Genomic DNA, 22,198 nt, shown 5'->3' with positions numbered 1-22,198 from the left:
AGCAGATCCTTGGGGCAGCTAGGTGGTGCAGTGGATAGAGAACCAGCCCTGGATTCAGGAGGACCTGAGTTCAAATGTGGCCTCGGACACATAACACTTACTAGCTGTGTGACTTAACCCCATTGCCTAGCCAAAAAAAAAAAAAAAAGGCAGATCCCTGGAGGGAGCAGGAGCAGCCCCAGGATAATGATTCCAGTCAAAATGATGCTTCTCCACAAGCAGGAGTCTCCAGTACCCATCTCTATGTCTTTGTGTAGGTTGTCCTCCAAGCCTGGAAGGCACACCCTGCCCACCTCTGCCTTTTAGTACACCCATACCCACAAATACACCCACCTACACACACACACACACACACACACACACACGAGACAATGTGACACAATGGATAGAGATCTGGTGTCAGAGGAAGGAAGACTTCCCTTCAAATCCTGACTCTGAAACACACTGGCTGTGTGATCCTGGCCATGTCTCTTCACATCTCAGTGTCCTAGGCAACTCTTTACTCTAAATTGCAGAAAAAGTGTCAATCTGTGTTGGTAGAAATTCCTTACAGAATTCCCCAAGTGGGTGAAATCACAGGTCTTATGAAAAAACTATCTATTACATGCATATATACATATACATATACATATCTATCTATCATCTGTCTGTCTATCATATGTCTATTTACTTATCATCAATCTACCTATCTATGATCTGTCTATTTACCTATCCTCTACCCATCTATCATCTGTCTCTCATCAAACTACCTATCTATGATCTATTTACCTATCATCTACTTATCTGTCTATGTATATATGTGTGTATGAATGTATCTATCTATCCATCTACCTATCATGTGTCTGTCATCTATCTGTCAATCTATCATATATCTATCTATATCTATCTATCTATCTATCTATCTATCTATCTATCTATCTACTTATCTGTCAACTGTCAGTCTATCATCTATCTGTCTGACTGTGTCTGTTTGTCTCTGTCTGTCTGTCTGTCTTTCGGTCTATCTATCTATGAGTTGTTTCCTCTAGTACAATGTAAGCTCCTTGGGGGCACTTTTTGTCTTTGCATCACCAGGCCTAGCACAGTGGTTAGTACATAGCAGGTACTTCATAACTGGTTGATTGACTGCTTCTAGCCTCATCTTCACGTCCAAGATTCTGCCTTATTTATATCCTGATCACAAACCCTGCTGCCTGCCACTTTGTAACCTGAAGCGGGCTCACCTCATTCCCTAGAGTTCTCTGAAAAGTGCATATCTCTCCCTCCTCTTGTGAAGCCCAAGAATCAGATCATCCTGAATGCCCATTAGCTAGTAAAATCCCCAACCAGATTCGAGAGACAGGTGGCACTGAAGGATCAGGGAAGGAACTTTGGAGTTGATCTTTAAGTTCAGTTTCCTCCAAAGATTACTTCCAGGGACAATAAATAGGAAGAGCAACAGGGAGAAATCTGGAGCCTTACCCCTGGCAGTTTTGAGAAGGATCCTTGGTGGGTGAAAAGAAGGAGTTCCCACAGAGAAATAAGTAAGTAGATATCCCTAGGCCAGGGAACAGATAGAGCAGCACTAGTTAACAGAAGAACCCCAGAGAGTAAGTAAAGGGGCTGAAGGATCCTCAGTTCCCAAAAGACCCTTCATCCTCCAGGAATCCCACCCATTCCCCTCACCCCAATGAAAGTTATCAATCTCTGTTCAATTTTTCGCAGTCCACTTTGTGTCTCTTTACCCCATAACATTCCACCTTATGTCACATTTATTGTCTATATGTTGTAACCCTCTAAGTACATCTGAAACTTCTTGAGGGTAGGAACATGTCGTTTGTTACCTTTATGCCCTGCCCCTCTCTCTAGGGTGCAGAATGTGCTTTGTAGGGACTTGATATATATTTGTTGAAATGTCGAACTGAATCCAAAATGCAGTGCTTCAGGGATAGAAGATGTTCCAACTCAAGGAACACAGAATCATTGCTAGGGCTGACTTTTCCTTGTTCTCAGCAAAGAAACCCACAAAACAGACCTTTTCCTCCCTCTCCCTGGTTATACACTTCTCAGGTCTCAGGAAACTTTCTGGTCAGACCCACAAAACTGAAGGGGCAAGGGTGGCTATAATACGGAGACCCTAGGGCCCAACTCTGGGGACAAAAAAGTTATTTGAAAAAGGAGTATGAGATAGTTCTGAGGAAATCCCCAAAGGAAGTGTGAGTCTAGGCTCTAGGAGGCTACTGGGAGGCCTGTATTATCTTTCTGGTCAACAAGAAGTCCTGGTAGCCTTGGGAAGGATTTTCTTGGTTGATTCCCAAAGCACTAAAGGAGCACCGTGGAAATGTAGCTCTGGAAAGCAGTTTGTTTTGTCTTGTTTTGTTTTGTTCCTTCTTCTCCAGCCAGGGCACAGAGTCTCCTGCTGGGATTTGTCTCACTATCTATTGAATTCCCCCTCCTGCCTTATCTCAATAACACCTTCCACAGGAAATGTCCCCTTTTCCTCAGATAGGGACTGGAGGAGCCACACTTTGCCATTATCATAAAGACAGTCCAACTTTTTCCTCTGGAGAACCTTTTAGCTTGTTTCTACTCAAGTCGAGCATAGATAGCCAATACCACAGCTTGACCATCTGGCCGGGCTCTAAGCATCCCTAGCAGTTTGGTGCAACATTTATATGTTGGTTCACAGCGACAACCTCAGGCTCCATTCTGGCCTTTTCATTCTTCAGTTCCTAGTCTTCATTCTGTTCAAGGAGTCTCAGCTGCTATAACCAGAATTTTGGGTGCTAGATCTGCGGAGCCATACATCGGGCAAATTGGGCTGGCTATTGGGCAGCATGACGGGGCTGCCCCCAATGCCACCACGGCCCTTCCAGGAAGAGCTGCTCTGGTGGGAGGCAGGTGAGGATGGGGCATAGACAGTTTCCCGCAGGGCCAGCCAGAGAGTCTCACGTTTTCCATTCAGCTGACCCCTTTCTGGAGCTGGGGACCTAGCCACATCTAGAACCTCTGGGGAGGAGATGGCTGAATCAGGAACTGGGGCATTGGGCTCTGAGGCGCTAAGGCAGGTCTCGTCAGAGACACTGAGCCCCTCCAGGGAGCTGGCTGAGGAGCAAAGGCAGTGAGGGGTCTCCTCTACCTCAGCTTTGGAGGAATGAGTAGGTGTGACAGGCTGGCTTGTGGACTGTGGAGTCCCAGTGTCCAAACTCTGGGAATCCTTTCCAGCCCAGACTTTGGGGGCTGGGCTACTCTCCTTGTAAGGAGAGGAGGTCTGTAGAGCTGGGCACTGGCCAAAGACAACTTGATGGTCCAAAAGTGGCTCCTGGGGGTCGGGCCTCAGAGTTTCCTGGCGGGCAGGTGGCGGAGGGGCCCGGGGATAGCAATGACTTTCTTGGAGCTGCAGATCTTCAGACAGCATGGAGGGACGATGGGACAACTTGCTGGTGGCTGTGCTGGTGTCGAAGCTGTTGCTACGACGGCGGGCTAAGGGCTGGAGCTCGTACTGTTCTATAAATGCAGCTGAAGAGACCCCAGCCGGCCCTGGGCGGTGGCGGGCAGTCTTCTCCCTACCAGTCTCGTGGACTCCATAGTCCAGAGGCAGGCGGCCACAGGGCCAGAGGATCTGGCCACAATTCTTCTCAGGCCCAAAGAAACAGCAGAGGGACTGGAAGAAGAAACTGGCAAAGCCACAGCTGAGGCACTTGACCATCATGAGGAAGATGCCCAGCTTGCGGTAGAGCAAGACCGTAGCAGGCAGCATGAGCACGCCTGCGGAGAAGAGGGCAGAGGCTCCCACAGCGGTGGCACAGCTCATCTGGCGTAGGGAGAACGCCACTCGGCTGAGCCGGTCTGGGTGGGGACAGAGGTGATAGGAGATGCAGTAGTTCACCGTGAAGTCCACAGAAAGGCCCACGGCAGCTGAAAGGAAGAGAGACTCAGCAGCATTGAGCTGCCACTCCAGAAGCACTAGCAGTCCCAGAGTAAGCATCACAGTACCGGCAATGGCTGTCACAGAAAACAGACTGAGCAGCACATTCCAGGTGCCCAGCAGGAGTATGGCAAAAGAGAGGGCGACAGCCAGGCCCAGGACGACCACAGGCTCTGTGCTCAAGCTGTGCTGGAGGCTGTAGAGGTCCAGGCGGCTGGTAAACCAGCCATTGCGCAGGCCACCAGGGGCTGTGCTCAGCTCTCCCTCAACCCAGCGGCTCACTTCAATGTAGAAGCGGTGAGTTTGGCTGTAATCCACACTATAGTGGAAATTAGTCTGAAACTGCAGAACCAGGGCTACCAGATTGCCCTCAGCATCAAACCGAGGCCCCAAGTCCTTGCCCCCATCAGGGCTCTGTTCCAGGGCCATCATCTTGAGACAATGCAGGAAGAGCTGGGGACTAAAGGGGAAGTGGAAATGGCCACAGCAGAGACCTGGGCCATGGTAAGCACACCGATGGCCAGCCATCCACCGCTGCAGCTCCTCCACAAAACAGAGAGTGGGCTCCCCCTCCTGCTCAACATAGTAGAAGCTCTGATTGCGAGCCCGGTGGCAGAGCGTCAGTAGCCAAAGCTGGGCCTGAGGACCACGGGCGGAGAAAGTTGGGTCACTCACCAGAGTGCCATTGCTGCGGGGATCCAAAGGGTCACCTGTATCCACAGGAAGGATGCCCCACACCATTGCCACGGGCATGTGGCCACCCTCTCCCTGAGGTAGGCGTTCAAACATGAATTGTTGGCGGTATTCAGCATCGAAGCGCTCAAAGGGGTGGCTAGGTCGGAAGACTTGTCCCCTGGGCGTTGTCAGAGTGGGGAGACGCAGCCGTGGACTGAAGCCGGCAATGTAGGCCCCTCCTGCTGCCAGTGCGGCAAACCAGCAGATCCAGATGTAACGAAACTTAATGACGCTACATGGCAGCAGCCGCTGGAAGAGCAGATGGGAGGTTCCCGTCAGTGCCCGCTGCAGGGCACGAAGCTGCCGCTGCAGGGCCAAGGCCAACCTCCGGTGCCCGCTGCCGCCCCAGTAACCTCGGGGCCGATCTGCACAGGTAGGGGCTAGGTAACGCTCGTACAGCACCATGGAGGAGGGCAGCCATGTGAGCATGAGTGCCAGGTTGACCAGCACAGCAGTACCCATGTAGATGGCAAAGCATCGGATGGCAGTTAAGTGACTCAGGTAGCTGGCATAGAAGGCGGTACCTGTGGTGAGACCAGAGACCAAGAGCAAGTAGCCAAAATGATGCATGGTATGGCTGACCCTTTGGGGGAGCCCGGAGGAGGGGAGCTGGCTCTTGCTGAGGCTCCACAGGTCAAAGAAGACCAGGGCGTGATTGGCACAGATGCTGCTGAGTAAGACAATAGCAGTCAGATTGACAAAGGGAAAGTAGGCCAAGCGGAAAGCCACCCGGTACAGGAAGAAGGCAACCAGCAGGGATCCTATCACCACCAGCAACACCATAAGTGTGATGAAGAGGGAGCGGAGATACAGGGAGATACTGAGAAAGATGGCGCTGAGAGCCAGCACAGGATACACTGTGTCCCGGGCTAGGTAATGCTGAAACAATTGCTGCTTGAGGCCTAGGTCCATTCCTGTGATGGAGGTATAGTTATCAAAGAGCTCCCAGGAGGAGGCCAGATTGTCCAGGTAGATGCCCATCATGGAGGCCCCCTTCTTGGTAGGCAAGAAGAGAAGACTGTACTTGAGGGAGGGTACCTGGTAGTCAGCAGTCTGGGGACTCAGGAAATCCCGATCGACCAGGAAGTGCAGGAGCTGGTAGATGACACTCACTCGGACACATTTTTCAGGCACGTGGGTACAGAGTGGGTGTTTCTCCCGTTGTGTACCCAGGCAGGCTGGCACCAGGGCACCACGGTGGTAATAAGGGGCACAGGCCCGTAGAAGAGCCAATGTGCGGACAATGTCCCCTGGGTGATGTCCAGGCAGGAGGAGCGATTATAGAGCATGGCGATGTAGTTTCCTAGGGACCAGCTGGGGCAGCACTCGTCGGCCGAGGTGCGCTGACATAGGTCCCTGAAATGGGCATGGGAGCGGATCTGCAGAGGGACAGCAGTGGAAGGTCTCAGGAAGCTCGTATGGCTCTGATGGGGTAGCCCAAGGATTAGACACATTTCCTTGCTTTCCAGAAAGCTACAGAGGAGGGGGCTGGGGAGACTGGGATCAATGTCCCCAGCTCCCACCTAATTCACCAAATGACCACCTGGTTTCTATCTTAGAAAAGAAGCCTGTCCCTTTGAAGAGTGGAAGTTATCAAGGACACTTTGGACAACCCAATGAACAATAGGTCACTCTCTTGGCCATTTAATTGGGGAGAATGGAATGGGAGGGGAGTGGAGGGAAGCAGACAGACGCAGTCAAGGATAGGAGGAATAGACGGTGAGGACAAGGAGGATACCAAGAGCAAGATCATTGCTTTGGACTTCACATGGGATTTCACATTTAGAATAGGGTCAGCTGCCTCCTGGGAACTTTTACTTTCCTAAACTGGCCATCCATTATCCTGCCAATCCTCCTCCCTCTTCCTCTCTCTCCAAACCCACCCTCCCCACACATCCAGATAGCTTACCTTCTGCTGCTCCATTCTACACATGGACTGAATGGCTTGCAGATTCCACAGGCTGCCAGCTGTGGTGGACATGAACACCAGCTGCGAGTAACTCTTCTCTGCAACACAAACTCCAAGAACTTAACCCTTTGGTCTTATGGACCCCTCAGGACCCCAACACCCCCTTGGGAGGTAGAGAGGGAGGCCAAATTATCCCTATCTCTTTGTGTGATAAGTGGGGAAATTGAGGCACAAAAAGGATGAGATTAGTCCAGGCTTGCAGGACAAGGCAGGAAAGGGTAAAAATCAGTTCTGATTCTTGGTGTCCTCTTGTTGCCCTTCTAGTCTCAGGTAGGATAGGGACTTGGGTTTTTCTTTAAAGAGAAACTGAGGCTGACCCTATTGCCTCTTAAGTGAGAGTTGAATTGTTATTGGGAGGCGCAGAGTCCCCGCCAGCTCAGGGACAGATTGTTCCATACTGGTCCTTAAGAGGAGATTTTTGGGGCAGTGTCCCTCTTTGGTGTACATAAATGTTCATCTGTCTGCTTCCTAACCTTTTAACTGGGTCTTATGTCCGTGCGACAGAGGGAGTTGGCCCAGGGGAACGGAAAGTAGCCAAAGCTGCCTTGCTGGGGTCAAGCAATTCGATAGTTCTTGCAAGTGCAAACAGCTCTGGCCCCAGATTTAAAAAAAAAACATACTTCAGGAGTTTTTTCCTCAGAAGGCAGTTGGCTTGGTACCATAAGCTCCATCTTTGCTGCTGAGGCCTCACTTTTGTTGCCTAGATCCTGTCCTATCTCTTCAGCCTGTGCTTCTGATCCCTTGCTGCTCAGACTCTCTGCCTAGGCCCCTTGATTTTGGGTTCCCCAGCCTTTTGAACTATGTTTTTAATCCCTGCTGACTAACTTCCCTGGACATCATTGACCCCTTGCTTTGCAAGCTGTCTCTTCTTTACCTCAGCTTATCCTCATGAACTTGACCTATGGCTTACCTCATAGTACCTACCAGTCCTCCTCTTATTTCTTCCTTTTGTTATACCAGAATCTTGATCATTTCCTCATGCCTAGCCTTCATCTGCCCCATCCTGCTATTGCCAAAGCTCCAGGGGGGGAAAATGTTCTGCTGCAGTGAAGGGTGACCTGAGCCAGGGTGTGGGGGATGGGTGAGGAAGGAAGGAATTAGGGAGCTCATGGAGAGGCTGTGTTCTATCTAGATACTAAGTTGAATGGGCAGAAAATAAAAAGGGAGTACATCCCTGTACCTCTGGTAATAGGAAGGGAAACAGCACTGGCCATAGAAGGCTTAGAGATAATAAGTGTCCTAGTTGGGGAGGCAAAGGAAGGAGTGGAGGAAGAGGCTGGGAGGAGTTGGCCAAAATGCCACTCACCTGGGGGGCCACAGAAGAAGCCATCCTGTCCTCTGTCCTCCCAGGGCTCCACCATCCTACGATGCCGGGCCAACCCTTCCTGGGCACTGCCCCAGTCCATGGGGCTCATAGTGATAGAGCTGTTGGAACTGAGGTAGAGGGAGAAAGTTCCCATTCCAGGGAAGCCACCAGCAAGGCTAGGTAATGAGTAAGGGCTCAACTTATTACAGTTAATTCAAGGAGAGGGGGCCAAGGAGAGAGGTTAGCTGGGCTATGTGGTCACAGTTCCCTCAGTGGATACAAAGGATATGTGCTTTTACCCTTGAGAAATTACTGAGGTTATGTGTGCATGTGTGTGTGTGGGGTGGTGTGTGTGTGTATGTGTGTGTGTGTGTGTGTGTGTGTGTGTGTGTGTGTGTGTGTGTGAGAGAAAGAGACACCATAGTAATCATGTGGTCTTATAGGGACACAGATATCCCACCCTCCCCATGCCATGGCCCATACCTATTCAGGTCAGGGTCAGGGGTTAATGAGAACACCTTCTTGTGGCCAGTGAGTTCCTGCACGATTCTCCAGACTGCCAGTTTTCGCCCAATGTCTGTGTCCCGAGGCTCAAAGCCCTGCAGTGAGGTTCACAGGAAGGGCAAGATTGATGGGGTATGGGGATAAATCTTCCAGTTAGGACTCCCCTTTTTTCCTTTCCTTCCTAGTTCCACAAACCACCAGAATGTCTGCCATTTCCCATTCTCTGGATCCCTTGCTCCCCTAATGCAGAGACCAAAAGACATGAAACCCCCCTGGATCACCTGATCACTGAGTACCAATCTCTTTTTATTCTGAATGTTTCCCTTTCTCTTTAACTTTTATCCATTCTCTGTGATGCTTCAAAGCCCAATTCCTTACCCAGGCACCATTTTCCCCCAGCTGACTCCACCCCATCTCTCTCTGCCTTGTGGGAAGAAGAGCTGGGACATCTGTCTGTCCCTCTGTCACTCACCAGTAAGGGCTCTGAGAAGTCAGGCATCTGTCCCCCCAGTAGTCCAGCTATCGTACAGAGCAAGACAGTGGCCAGGCACACCAGCAGCACAGCCAGGGGCCACTCAGCAATCAGCTGGGAATAGCTGGAAGGGACGGGAGCCAGAGAATGAGTAGTTCAGAACCCATGACTACTCTGGGACTCAGCAGAGAAGAGTTCCTCAGGGGCGGGGGCTGAGGGCAATTGTCTGTTTATGTTGCTTTAATGCATTTCCCAAAGTGTGTTCAGTGTAATCTGTGATTTGACTAGGGATTCCATGAGAACATTTTAATGCTAATGAGTCCTTCAACTGGGAACCATTCATCTTACCACCTCAGTAGAAGGCTTGTAGTCTGCCCTGAAAGGTACTGTGCCAAGCCGCAGGCTACTCTCACTGCCCAGTTTCATTGGTGTTCAGGGGTCAGTGTCCATCAGGAAAAACACAGCCTTGGGCAAGAAACACCATCTATCTCCCTTCCCACTGCACATATGGGCCATATATGAACCGTACCTCAAAATGTGAAAAATAGCAGAAGTGATTCTTTAGACTTGAGGTTGATTTTCTTTTCTTTTCTTTTTTTTCCCTTTTAATGAGGCAATCGAGGTTAAGTGACTTGCCCAAGGTTACACAGCTAGTAGGTGTCAAGTGTTTGGTCTGAGGTCATATTTGAACTCAGGTCCTACTGACTTCAGGGCCGGCACTCTATCCACCGCACCACCTAGCTGCCCCTTGAGGTTGATTTTCAAGAGCATTAATCCCTTACCTGTGGATAACTAGCCAAAACACTCATTGCAGAACTCTGCCCTTACATGTTTTGTCAATGTGGTCGATAGTTTGGGAAACACTGTCATTAGGGGAAAGCTGTAGCCAAGAAAGTCACAGGGAGAACATGAGGTAAAACCCAGCAGGGGAAGAACATGATGACAAATATGAAAGGGTAAAGGAAGACACAGTTCCTACCTCTTTGGCATCCGGAAAGCCTGCTCGTGCCTGTAGATAAGAAAAATAACTAATTGGAGAGTTTTTTCTTTTATAGGAATGGGGAAGCATAACATTAACCCTTTCAGTACATTCCCAGATCTCTCCATCCAGGTCCTAAATCTTTCTTCCAGCTGTATTCCAACCTGTGTGCTCTCCACTTTGGAGCCCTATCCCCAGCATCTCTGTATGTACCCCTGAAACTCCCATATCCAGGAGTTCTGAGACCTGGGTTCTCAATCTCTAGTTTAATCCTATGGACAGAGGGCAGGCTATTTTCTTCTCTGTTTCCCTACCCCACCCCACCCTCATCTCACTCCTTACCTGACGCTTACCACGTGGTGCTGCACGGGTCTGGGCTTCCAGGAACCATCCCTCTGTGAGGGGACAGGGGAGGGGCTGAGGCTTGAGTGGTGGGAGCACAGAGCAGTTCTGTCCCCAGGCCCAGGCAAGGTGTAGCCACTGCGGTACTCCTGCTGGGCCCGGGGATAAGGGAATCGGGGAGGACCTGAGGGACTGGATAAGTTCTGACCCTGGGGTTGGAGGTTACTTGAAACTGGTAATGGGCCCGAAGAGATGAGGGGTGTGGTAACTGGGCACCGGTGGAGAGGGCATCTTCTCTCCTGGCTTGGATCAGACATTGGGCCCTCAGCCCGGGAGCTGTTTGGAGAGGGAGAGCAAAGAAGAATCAGGATCACAGAGAAGAGGCAAGGAGTAAGTGAGGCCATCCCCAGGGCCATGAACTACAGCAGTGTTGGAGAAATAGGGGTCACCACCTTGTACTAAGTCTCAGGGTCCTTCTGGATAGCTAGTCACTGTGGCAAATGGAAATGGCAAATGAATAATATTAAGTGGTGGCAGGTGAGGGACTCTGGTGTCTCTCTATTATTTTCATACCCCAGCCTTTTGCTATCTAGGAAAAGGATTTGTTTTATGATGGATTAGACAGCTTGGGTGGCCTGAGTTTGGTTTTTAATTCTTTGAAATTATATGACTAAAACATACATATGACCACGTCATGCTCAAGAATTGTCAGTGGCACCGTATTTGCATGTAGGATAAGTATAAAATCCTCAGGCTAGCGTTTAAAGCTCATCACAATCTGGATCTCACTTGATTTTCCAATCTCATTTCATTCATTCATTTATTTATTTACTCTCTGTTCTAATCAAATTGGCCTACGAGCTGCTTCCAACACAGGGCATTCCATCTTCCACCTGCTACTTCTGCAAAGACCATCTTCCTTATCTGGAACACTTCCCTTTCTCCCCTCAGACTCTTAGAATTCCTAGTTTCCTTTGAGGCATAGTTTAGGAGCTATATCCAACAAGAATATTTTCATAAGTACTCCCTCCTCCAAGGTTACTAGTTATCTCCGCTTCTTATAACGATTCTGTGTGTACATATTGTGTCTCTTTAGTAGACTATAAGCTCCTTGAGGGTGGGAATAGTTTTACTATTGTCCTCATATTCCATCTAGTACATTGTCCTGCATGTAGTGCAATTTGTTGAATTGAATTGAATTAAGTTAAATTGAGTGGAGAATCTGTGTGATGAGCCTGAAAGCTGACCTCAGAATCAAAAGACCTGGGTTCAAGTCCCAGACATATAGGAGTATTATGATCCTGGTTGAATCACTTAATCTCCTAGTGCACCCAGGCCACCTCCTATAGATAGATAGATAGATAGATAGATAGATAGATAGATAGATAGATAGATAGATAAATTGTAGAACCAATGCCCATCAGCATTAGTAGAAGGAATTTCCTCACCAATAGTTTCTTATACAAATGAAATCATAGGTTTAGTCCAATAAATTCATTAAACTGAGTGGATTCAGGGAGATTCAGTAGAAGTAGCAAATGCCTTTTTTTTTTAACTGCCATGGGCAGAACTGTGCTAGAAACTGCTTGGAGACAGCCCCTGCCCACCAGGCATGAGCAAAACATCAACATTTAGAGACAAGTGGACTGCTGAAAAGAAACAAGGAGGGACTGCATGATATACACTGATTGGAGGGATTGCAGGAAGCCTCATTGGAACTAGACTGGGCTGGAAGGGTTTCTTTCCTAGCACTGCTGGGAGTCCTCCCTGCCTTGTGGGGTGGCCAGACCCCTTGAATGAACTTGCTGTGTTCTTATTCCAAAGCCAACACTGCTGCTGTACTGTAAAGACTCTGAGCCAGAGTTCTGGTTAGAATGAGATGGGAGGAAGGTTGGGCAAAGGGAGAGAAGGAAGGAGGCAGCATGTGGAGAGGCTGTGTTCTGTCCAAATACCAAATAAATAGATAGAAAATAAAAGATGAACCCATTTTTGTCTTCCTGGTGAAAAGGTGACTAACACTGTTGACCACAGACCAGAGGAGGCTTAGAGATAATGTGTTCTATTCTTAGGGGGAGGAGTTTGAGTGCAGATCCCCCCCTCCCCTTCCCAGGCTATGATGGAAGACAACTGTCTTCTTTAAGGTCAGAAATCTAACTGGCACATAGGGAACAGTCTTTGTTTGTCCTTCATTCTCAAAGAGGACCAATGATATCACTAGTAGGGAGTAAGTAGAAGGAAAAATGGAGAGTGATCACGAAAAGGTTTCTACTCAGGTTCAGTTCCATGAAAACCAGGGTTATTGTTTCAATTTCAGTACCCAGAAAAAAGTGAACCTCCCTTCCCCTCCCCCCCCCACAGAGTCCAAGCATCTGTGTGAGGAGGAGATAAGTTGCAACTTTATGTTCAGTTCATTTCAATAATCAGTAATAAGTAACTTACCTGGTCCCACTTTTTTTTTGGAGGCAATTGGGGTTAAGTGACTTACCCAGGGTCACACAGCTACTAAGTGTTAAGTGTCTGGTCTGAGGCTGGATTTGAACTCAGGTCTCCTGAGGCCAGGTGCTCTATCCACTGTATCACCTAGCTGTGCCACCTAGCTGCCCCCCTTGCCTTTTTTTTAAACCTCTTTTGTTCTTTTTCTGTCAGGTTTTACCTAGATCCTAACTTCAAAAAGTATCTTTTCCTCTTACTCCTGATATTCCTAACTTCTTCCATTTATTCTGATCCCTGATAGGGAATTGAGGAACGAAGAATTTAGTGCTCTGTTTTCCCTTCTCCAGAAACCGCAGCTCTTGGATGTACTTAATATCCCAATCTGGGAGAATTTGAGAACCCATCCATCATCTACTGGTAGCAGAGCCAAGCCTTCTGTTCTTCCTCTGCTTTCCCATGTTAAAAGAGTCAAATTCCACCCTTTTCCAAGGAAAATCTTTCTCAAGCCAAAACTCTTCTGTTCCCTAGTTCTTGCTCCCACAAATCATTTGGCCTGATCCAGTAATAATAAGAATTAAGTACACTAGCCTCTTCACCCTCAGAAGGATGATCTCCTCTTGCCCTCTGAATTCCCAGGAAAGAAGCCTAAGGCTGATTGTGAAGATTAACTTCCTGGATTTGCCTGCCTGTCTTGGAGAGATCCAGCAGGCAGATAAATGGGGGAAGGAATACCATATACATTGGCTGCAGCAGAGAAGCCAAAGGGATTAACAGTCATTGTCTTCCTGACTCCAAGTTCATCACTCTTTCCATTATGCCACCTATCAACTCATTTAGATGGGGAATGATGGGCGTACAGGTATATTTTACTTGCTCAATCAATCAATATTTATTAAGCATCTACTGTGTGCCAGGCATTATGCCAAGCACTGGATGGAACCAAACTTTATGGAACCAAAATGCGTAACAATATTTTGTTTTCCCCTTAAGTAGAATAATTATAAATTCATGAGGAGCTATTTTTAAAGACCCTGTAATGAAACAGAACGAAATGTGGGGTTTTATGTAATGCAAATAATCACCTCTTAATTTCTGTCTTGGAGTAGGCAGCTGGGATAGAGTGGATAGAATTCAGAGCCTGAAGTCAGGAAGACTCATCTTCCTGAGTTCAAATCCACCTCAGATATTTACTAGCTGTGTGCAAGTCACTTAACCCTGTTTGCCTCAGTCCCTCATGTGTAAGATGAACTGGAGAAGAAAATGGTAAAATGACTCCAGTATTTTTGCCAAGAAAACCCCCAAAAAGGAGTCATGGAGAGTCAGATATGACTGAAATGACTGAATGACAACAACAACAATTTCTGTCCTGTGTAAGATCAGATGGTCCTGTGATTGGGTTCTCTTAAAGCCATCTCCCTGATCACTTCTTCTCACTCTCCTTGAGGGAGACTTGGAGGTTCTTTCCCCATCACCAACACTTACTTGTTCTGTATTTTTTTTCCTTTTTCTGAATGCCCCTATCATTGTACATTTTTCTTACTATACTTTTACAAGCTAGCTTGTATTATATAGTTTTTGTTTAATGTGTTTTTCCTTCTTGATAAACTGTTCATGAAGGAAGAGACTATCTTATTCATCTTTGTACTTCTTATAGTGCCTAGCAGAGTGTGTTTCATATAGTGCAAGCTCAAATATAGTATTTCTTGGATTGCTTTTCATCCATTCTCTCAATGACAGGATTTTTATGCCTTTCAAGGCAACACCTTTATAACATAATAAACTAATCCAGAAAAAAATGTAATAACAGTCTGCCAGGTCTCTTCTCTCCCCACCCTTGCCTTTCCTCCCCCCCCTTTCCAGGTAACAGATGTGTGATTTAACAATGGCCTTCTAGAGACAAGGCCTCTACCTTTGATGTCTAGAGCAAAAGAGTGAGTCTAATTTCTTCTCAGGTTGGAAAGGAGGGCAGTACCATGGCAGAGGGTGACATCTGGAAAGAAAGTAAGACCTTTATGGGGCCCATAACTAAGGTATATATTATTGTCCACTCTGCCTTTAGGGAGCTCTGGTCATATACATATGAAATAATCAGATGTGAGGGGAATGGCTGCACAGTTGGCTTTAATCATCAAAGCAAGTTGTAGATTTGCGTCTCCCTACTGTGAACACTGGGCTCATTTCCAGAGCAGTGATTCTTTCCAGCAGTGCCAGGTGCAATTCTGAGACCCTCAGTCTGCCTCTCTGGGCTCGACTTTGTGTACGTGACTGCCATAGGTGGGGCAGAGACTCAAGCAAACAAAATTACAAGTACACACATGGACATGCAACTTGTCAAAATGATGAACAAAGGCAAATAGTCAGACATTCATAGATAAGGACCCAAAGGCACACCCCAGTGTTACATCCACATGCACACACTTCTCTACACAGTCACACAAGCAGAGGCTCACAAGCTCATCCTCTGACAGATGCTCACAGAGGATGGATGTGTTTTCTGAGGAGATGCAGGGCAAGGTATAAAGAGATGGGAGTGACAGAGGTGGGAGGGGGTAGGCTGGAACTGGGGGACCAGAGAAGGGTTAGGAGCCAGGAATGAAGCAAATGGGTCAGCGCCACAGGGTCAGGGATAAGGAAGATGGGCAGGAATGGAGATGGGGGGCAGGGAGGAATGTTGAGATTGGGGAAAGACATGCAAGAGTAATGAGGGAGTGGTGTGTATGGGGGATGGCATGGAGGAGCGTGTGGAAGTGAGGGGGAAGTAGGAGAGGGGGCCACGGCGATGGGGAGGGTGAAGAGAATGTATGAAGGCTGCCAGCAGATGTCCAGGTTATGGGAAAGGTTTCATGAAGACGTGGGAGGTTGGGTTGGGTTATGGTCTTCCTTACCTGTCTTGGGGACTGCTGTCTAGGGCTGGATGCTGCCTTTCTGGAGGCTGCTCCGCCCTCGGGCCAGGGGTGGATGCGGAGTCGGGGCCCGGACCCGGGCTAGGGCCACTGCTGCCTTGGCTCTCCATGCCCGTGGGCGGCGCCGCTGTCCGGTTTCTGGTGCTGAAGCGGCGGTGGAAGCTGCCTCACTGCGCCTGCGTTCAGCAAAGGCTGTCCCAGTCAATGGGCGTGGGTCGGGGAAGGGCCCAGCCAATGGACCCAAAGCCAGGTGGAGTCGGGCGGAGCCGAGCACAGGGCTCTGGGGTCCCTTGGGTTGCTTCTTTGAAGCTCTCAGCCCAGGAACTCCCGACCAGGCTACAGCCCACGACGTAGCCCTCTCAGCAGGAGCCAGGATGGAGATCTGAGCTTTGGGAGCCAGGTTGCCTGCATACAGTTTTACTCTGCTCTCAAGATTTCACTTTTTCCCTGTGGGACTCTGGGAAAGCTACGCTTGGCTCCTGTGTGTAGAGAGCACTTAGAGATCTTTACGAGAAGGGGAGAAGAGAGGAGACTAAAGAAGAGGGACAGAAGGGGGTAGAGGACGGCAGTTGAAGAGATGTTACGTACATCTCCCGAACTCCTCCTTTTCCTCCTTCCTCAGTTGTGGGGTGTAGGAGTGTGAGGCTGTGGGGCTTAACATCATAGGTCCAAGACTTGAAAACTTGGCTTTCTCTGAAAACTTTCCGAAGCGTGATTCTAAAGCGCTCTGCGATATTACTGCCCGGGGCAGTGGAGTGGGTGGAGATTTAGGAAAGTAAAGGCCTGAAATAAGACAAGGGAACTGGGCTTCTTTCCTTGCTTAGAAATGTCGCTCTTTCTCACTCTTTCCTCCTTCTAACCGCGCCCCCCCCCATACACAGCTCGCCTTCCCCTTCCGAAGTCATGCTTTAAACTATATCGTTTGTCACAACTTAGGCAGCTAGGTGGCTCAGTCAGTGACAGAACGCTGGGCCTGGATCCAGGAAGATCTGAGTTCAAATTCGACCTCAGACAATCATTAGCCATGTGACCCTGGGCAAATCACTTAACTTCTGTTTGCCTTAATCCGCTGGAGAAAGAAATGGCAAACTACTCCAGTATCTTTGCTAAGAAAACCCCATGGACAATATTGGCACACTATGGTTCACAGGGTCACAAAGAGTCGGACATGACTGAGCAACAAGAAGTAGGAATTATTTTGTCTTCCTCCACGGAACTGTTCCCTTGGATGTTTCTGACACAAAGAATGGAATTTCTTATTTGGGGAAGACAAAACTTTAGAGCATGGGACACTTTAGTAGGGGAGGACTGGCTTGTGTGGGATGCTTTTATTTTGGATGGCAACACAAGGACTGCAAGGTGGGAGTGGGGAGTGAAGGAGAAAGTGTGTGTGTGTCAGATATGTGGTCAGATAAGTGGAATGCTGTGTTCAGTTTTAGGCACCGTATTTTAAGAAGACCATTGAAAAGGAGGAAGTTGACCAAGATGGTGAGGGGACTAAAGACTGTGTCCTATAAGGACTGAATGATACTGAGGCAATTCAATCCAACAAGCATCTGTTGAGAAGCACCTGTCTTAAGTTCAGGAATTGTTCTAGGTACTGGAGCCTGAAGAAGAGAAGACTTAGATGAGCAATTTTGTAGTGTTGACAAATAGAAGTAGGGTTATATTTATGTTGCTTGGCTCCAGAGGCCAGAACCAAGAACAATAGGGCAAAGTTACAGAATGACAGAGAGTTCAATGCAAATAAAAACTTTTTATCAGTGCTGTCCAAAAGTGGAAAAGGCTCTATCAGGAGTCAGTAGGTTCCCTATTTCTGGAGGTCTTCAATTGGTGCCTGAATGGCCAATTGTTATCAGAGTTGTAGAAAGGATTCTTTCTTGTTCAGGTACCAGTTGGACTAGATTACCTCCAAGTTCATTTCCAATTCCTATTCTGTGGATCTGTGGCGTGTAGAAGAATCATAGAAAATAAGGCAGAAAGATTAGGTTGAGGGCATCATTCTAGCCTGTTCAGGTCTTTTTGAATCCTGATTGTCATTCAATGTGTTAACTATGCCCCTTAGTTTCAGGTCATAAGCAAATTTGATAACCATGCTATTTTTATTCAATTTGTTGATAAAAATGTTTGACAGCATTTAGTTAGAAATCTCCCTTTATGTTGAAAGAACTATTAGTGACTACTCTTTGAGTTCAGTCATTCAGCCAGTTTTGTTCTATCATCTAGAACACATCTTTGTGTCTTGCCCACAAAAGAAGTGTAAAAGACTGTCAATTCTCTTGCTGAAATCCAAATATTCTGTAACTACAGAATGCATCTGATTTACTAGTCTAGTAATCTTATAAAAAAGTAAATGAAGTTATTTTCGCGTGACCTGTTCTTGTTAAAACCATGCTGATTCTTGATAATCACTGCTTCTTTTTCTAAATGCTCACAACCTTCCATTTATTAATATTGTTGGGAACTTGTGAGAAGTGGACTTCAAGCTTATTGGTCTATAGAGTGTATGTTCCACCCTCTTTTCTTTTTTTGAAAGCCAAGTCAACATTTGCCAGGCTCCAGTCCTGAAGCTCCTTACCTATTTGCCACAATTTTTCAAACAGTGGCTCAGCAGTCACATCCTCAAGTTCTTTCAGGACCTCAGGATATGGTTCATCTGGGTCTTATAGCTTAAACTCATTGAAGACAACTAAGTGATCTTTAAATAGTTGGTTGGGTTTTTTTTGGTTTTTTTGGTTTTTTTACATATATCTATCCCTGTCCAAAAGTTAAACCCCTTCTCAAAGAGACTAGAAACAAAGTTAAGGGTAGCATACTTTGGCCTTTTCTTAATCATCTTTTATCAGTCCCGTCATCTCCAAAGACCTGTACTATATCTTCTTTGATCTTTTCCTTGACCTCCTGCAAATGCTTTTTTTTGGGGGGGTTGCTGTCTTTTGCTTTCATTATCAGCTTTAGCTTGTTCTGAGTTTTTGCACTCCTGATGTTAAAGAACAATGCTACTGTTTTATATCAATTCCCTCTTATATGCTCTTGCATCATAGATGGGTACAGTGAGTGCCCAGGAAGAAGTGGGTTTGAATCTTATCTTAGACATTGAGTAGCTGTGTGATTTGGGGCAAGTCACTTAACCTCTCTCAGCCTATTTTCCAATTTGCAAAATGGGAATATTAAATAGAGTCAACTTCCTAGAGCTGTTATGAGGAGCAAAAGAAGGTATATGTAAAGCACTTTGCAAACCTTCAAGCATTGCATAAATGTGAGGTGTTATTGTTGTAAATTTTGTTATATCTAAACTGATTGCTAGGTTGTTGGTTTTTTTTTAATGCATCTACACTGGTTTCTTCAGATAGCTCCCTTCTTATTTTCTCCCTGTTTGGAATCTTTTACTTTTGTGTGTTTAAGTTTTCATTTATGAGAGTTTTCCATCCTTCTTCCAGTCACTTTCACCACAGAATTTTAAGGCATAGGATATGATCTATCCTTTCCCTAAGAATCAGATGTTGACCTACATCCATTCTTTGCAGAGATGGGAACCTAGGGATTTTTTTATGTTTCTCTCCTCATTTCTCACCTGACTGAACTATTTTGGGACTTCCCTGACTTTTCCACCAAGTCCCTTCTTTGGGTACCTTCCTCACTCCCACCTTCCTTTTCAGTTTCTTTTTGTGTTTTGTCTTCCCTCTTTAGATTGTAAGCTCCTCGAGGGCAGGAACTATCTTTCTTTTTTGTATTTGTATCCCCAGCATTTAGCCCCATGCCTGGTACATAGTAGGTACTTAACAAATGTTTATTGACTGACTGATATTGTTGGACTGAGTGAAAGTGCTAGCTAGTTTTGCTGAACTTATTTTTCTTTTTGGGTTCTTTGTTTTAAGACATGGCTCACTAGGAAGGGAAGAAGGAGTAATATATTTGGGCAGTAATATAAAAACAAAAGATGTCAATAAACATTTTTTAAGAATTTTAAAATAAAGATGAAATGTTTGTATTTTCATTGATAGAAACTATTAGAGACTTTTGAAGGGGAAGGGACATGACACACAAAGAGTGATGTTTTAGTAAGGTTAACCTGGTAATAATGTATTGAATAAGGTCTAGACCAGAGGGATGGCAGTGGCAGAGGAAGTGACTGATTCCATGTAACTCAGTGAGCAAATGAGACTACATTGTCCTTTAAGCTATAACTCAGACAAATTTTGTTTTTTTGTACGAAGGCTGTTTGAATGACTTATAAAAACACTGGGGGTTAGTTCAGGGGCAAGTGCTGGGTTTCTCCTGGTACATTTTGCAAGAGCAATAAGGAGATGGAGAGACTCCCTGGCCTAGGAAGGATATTGGGCACGGTGGACCAAGAAAAGACTTCTTTTGATAACATGGCTTTGTCTCCATGAGATTGTTTATTAAGCAGAATAGACTGGTGATATTGCCCGGTGCCAGGCTGGCAAAAGTGGTTCCTTGGTCTCCCTGCCTCTTTGAACTGCTTCCTTAGTGAGGTGGACCATGAGGTTTCCCTGGAGGGGGAGACCCTCCAGGACCAGGTGTGTGCTTTCCAGGACCATGTGGGTGCTTTACATGGGAGGGCCCTCAGTTCCAGGTGGGTGTCCGTGAGGGTCATGACCAGGGGGATGCCCTCCAGGGCCGTGTCCCTGTAAGAAGCCAAAGAGACACAGTTAGAACTCAGACTTATCTCATGTGAGTATGACCAATTCATCTATCCCTTCTGGACCTTAGTTTCCTTATGTGTAAATTGAAGAGGTTGGACTTGATGAACTGTCCCTATGGTCCTAAATCATAATCTCAGTGATCTCAATGTCTTGCATAGGGGGAGAGGAACAAACATTTATAAAGTACCTACTATGTGCCAGACTCTTTGCTAAGCATTTTACAAATATTATCTAATTAATTCTCACAACCCTGGGAGGTGGGTGCTGTTATTAACCCCATTTTACAGTTGAGGAAACTGAGGCAAAATGAGTTAAATGACTTGCCCAGGGTCACACAGCTAAGTAAATGTCTGAGGTCACATTTGAACTCAGGTCTTCCTGATACCAGGCCCACTGTTCTGTCCATTTTGCCACCAGCTACATCATAATAGGAGGCATAGGAGGAGAAAGAGCATTCCTGGTCACTCTCGGGGGGGTTCTGGCCTGATTTGAGGTGGCCAAGGAAATCCTGTTCTTGTAGAATAATAATAATAATAATTACTAATATTTATGTAGTACTTCAAGATTTGCAAAGCTCTCTACAATGTTATCTTGTTTTATGTTCACAATAATCCTAGAGAGGTCTTCCTGACTTCAGGTCCAATGCTCTGTTCGTTGAATTACCTAGCAGCCTCCCAAGCATTTTCACTCTTCCCTGAGCCCCATAACCTTAAACTATAGCTGGCAGAGAGGACTGAAAACCCAGGGCCCTGGCTCTGCACACTGAGAGGAACAGAGAAGTCAAGAAGGGGGAATGTAGGAAATCTTGTGGCTGGGAGTCAAAATGACTATTTTATCCTCTAATCTGCTGTATGACTTTGACTCGTGGGAAATCTCAGTTTTACTCATTAGTAACACACACACACACACACACACACACACACACACACACACACACACACACACAATTATTTCCCCTTCCATTTTCAACCAGTAGCTACCATATAATGCTTGGAATTCTGATAGTGCTATGGGCTGTAAATCAGATAGTTCTTATTGGGGCAGATTGGGTCCATGGGGTGTCCCTACAGAGAATGTTTCCTGAGAGGTTGAGGCAAAGGAGGAAGCTAGAGTCAAGGGAGAGAAACAAAGATTAGGGTAAGGAGCAGTGTGGTCCTGTACATACCTGGCTACCCATGTTTGCAAGCCACAAGAAGTCAGGAAGACCAGCAAGTAGGGACAGGTAATGAAGAATTGAAAGGGACCCGGAAAGATCATTAAGTTAATCGTCCTGCTTCTAGACGGTACCACCCTTAAAATATGCAAACCAACCAAATGCTGGTAATTATAATGGCTAAGACTGGCTCCAAAGAAGAGATGAAAAAATATACTTACTTTCTTTACTGAGATGGAGAACTATGGGTGTGTAACACAATTTGTGCTGTCAGACTCCATCCATATACTCATTAGTTTGCTGTACTACTTTTCTTTTCTTTCTTTTTTCTTTTTTATTAAAGGAGTGGGTGTGAGTGGGGTATATTTGGAAATTAAGCTAGTATAAAAATTTAAAGTATCAATGAAAATAAAAATTAAATAAAACACACTAGGCAGGTGAGTTTCTTTCCTTGCTGTAAAGACCAGCAAAGGCAAAAGCTCTGTTCAGCACCTTGCCTGGTTTCTCCAGGTAGAGTCTTCTGGGTCAGGGCTTTGGGGAACAGGGGTTAGGCTGCAGTCCTGGTATGGCTTGGGTAATCACCTTTCCTGTTCCAGTTTCCTGGCATTAGGACCAGAGGGTCAGGAATAGGGTAGGGGGAAGTAGAGAGTCTTCAAACCATCACTCTGCTTCATCCTTTAGCTTTATTCCCATTATGGGGCCCAGACTGTGGTTAGGTTTGGGGGAGGTTAGCGGGACACAGCAAGGCTTTTTCTCCATCATTCCTCTGAATCTGCTGGTTCCCAATCTGCTGTCCCTTCCACCCGCAGCATGCTGGGATAGAATCAG

General features: G+C 46.6%; 1 protein-coding gene across 1 annotated transcript; it reads right to left on the bottom strand.

Moving 5' to 3' along the window:
• Positions 1 to 1,620: 1,620 nt before the first annotated feature.
• DISP2 (dispatched RND transporter family member 2) lies at positions 1,621 to 15,671 on the bottom strand. Its single transcript, XM_021009187.2, is given in 9 exon segments — positions 1,621 to 5,895; positions 5,898 to 6,021; positions 6,552 to 6,649; positions 7,918 to 8,045; positions 8,401 to 8,516; positions 8,894 to 9,017; positions 9,873 to 9,902; positions 10,215 to 10,550; positions 15,533 to 15,671. Coding segments are annotated over 9 exon segments (4,242 nt in total). The 5' UTR covers positions 15,661 to 15,671; the 3' UTR covers positions 1,621 to 2,737.
• Positions 15,672 to 22,198: the final 6,527 nt, after the last annotated feature.

Source organism: Phascolarctos cinereus, unplaced genomic scaffold, assembly GCF_003287225.1.
Source record: "Phascolarctos cinereus isolate Bilbo 61053 unplaced genomic scaffold, phaCin_HiC Scaffold_3;HRSCAF=262, whole genome shotgun sequence".
Taxonomy (NCBI): domain Eukaryota; kingdom Metazoa; phylum Chordata; class Mammalia; order Diprotodontia; family Phascolarctidae; genus Phascolarctos; species Phascolarctos cinereus.
This window is presented reverse-complemented; position numbering and strand designations above follow the sequence as displayed.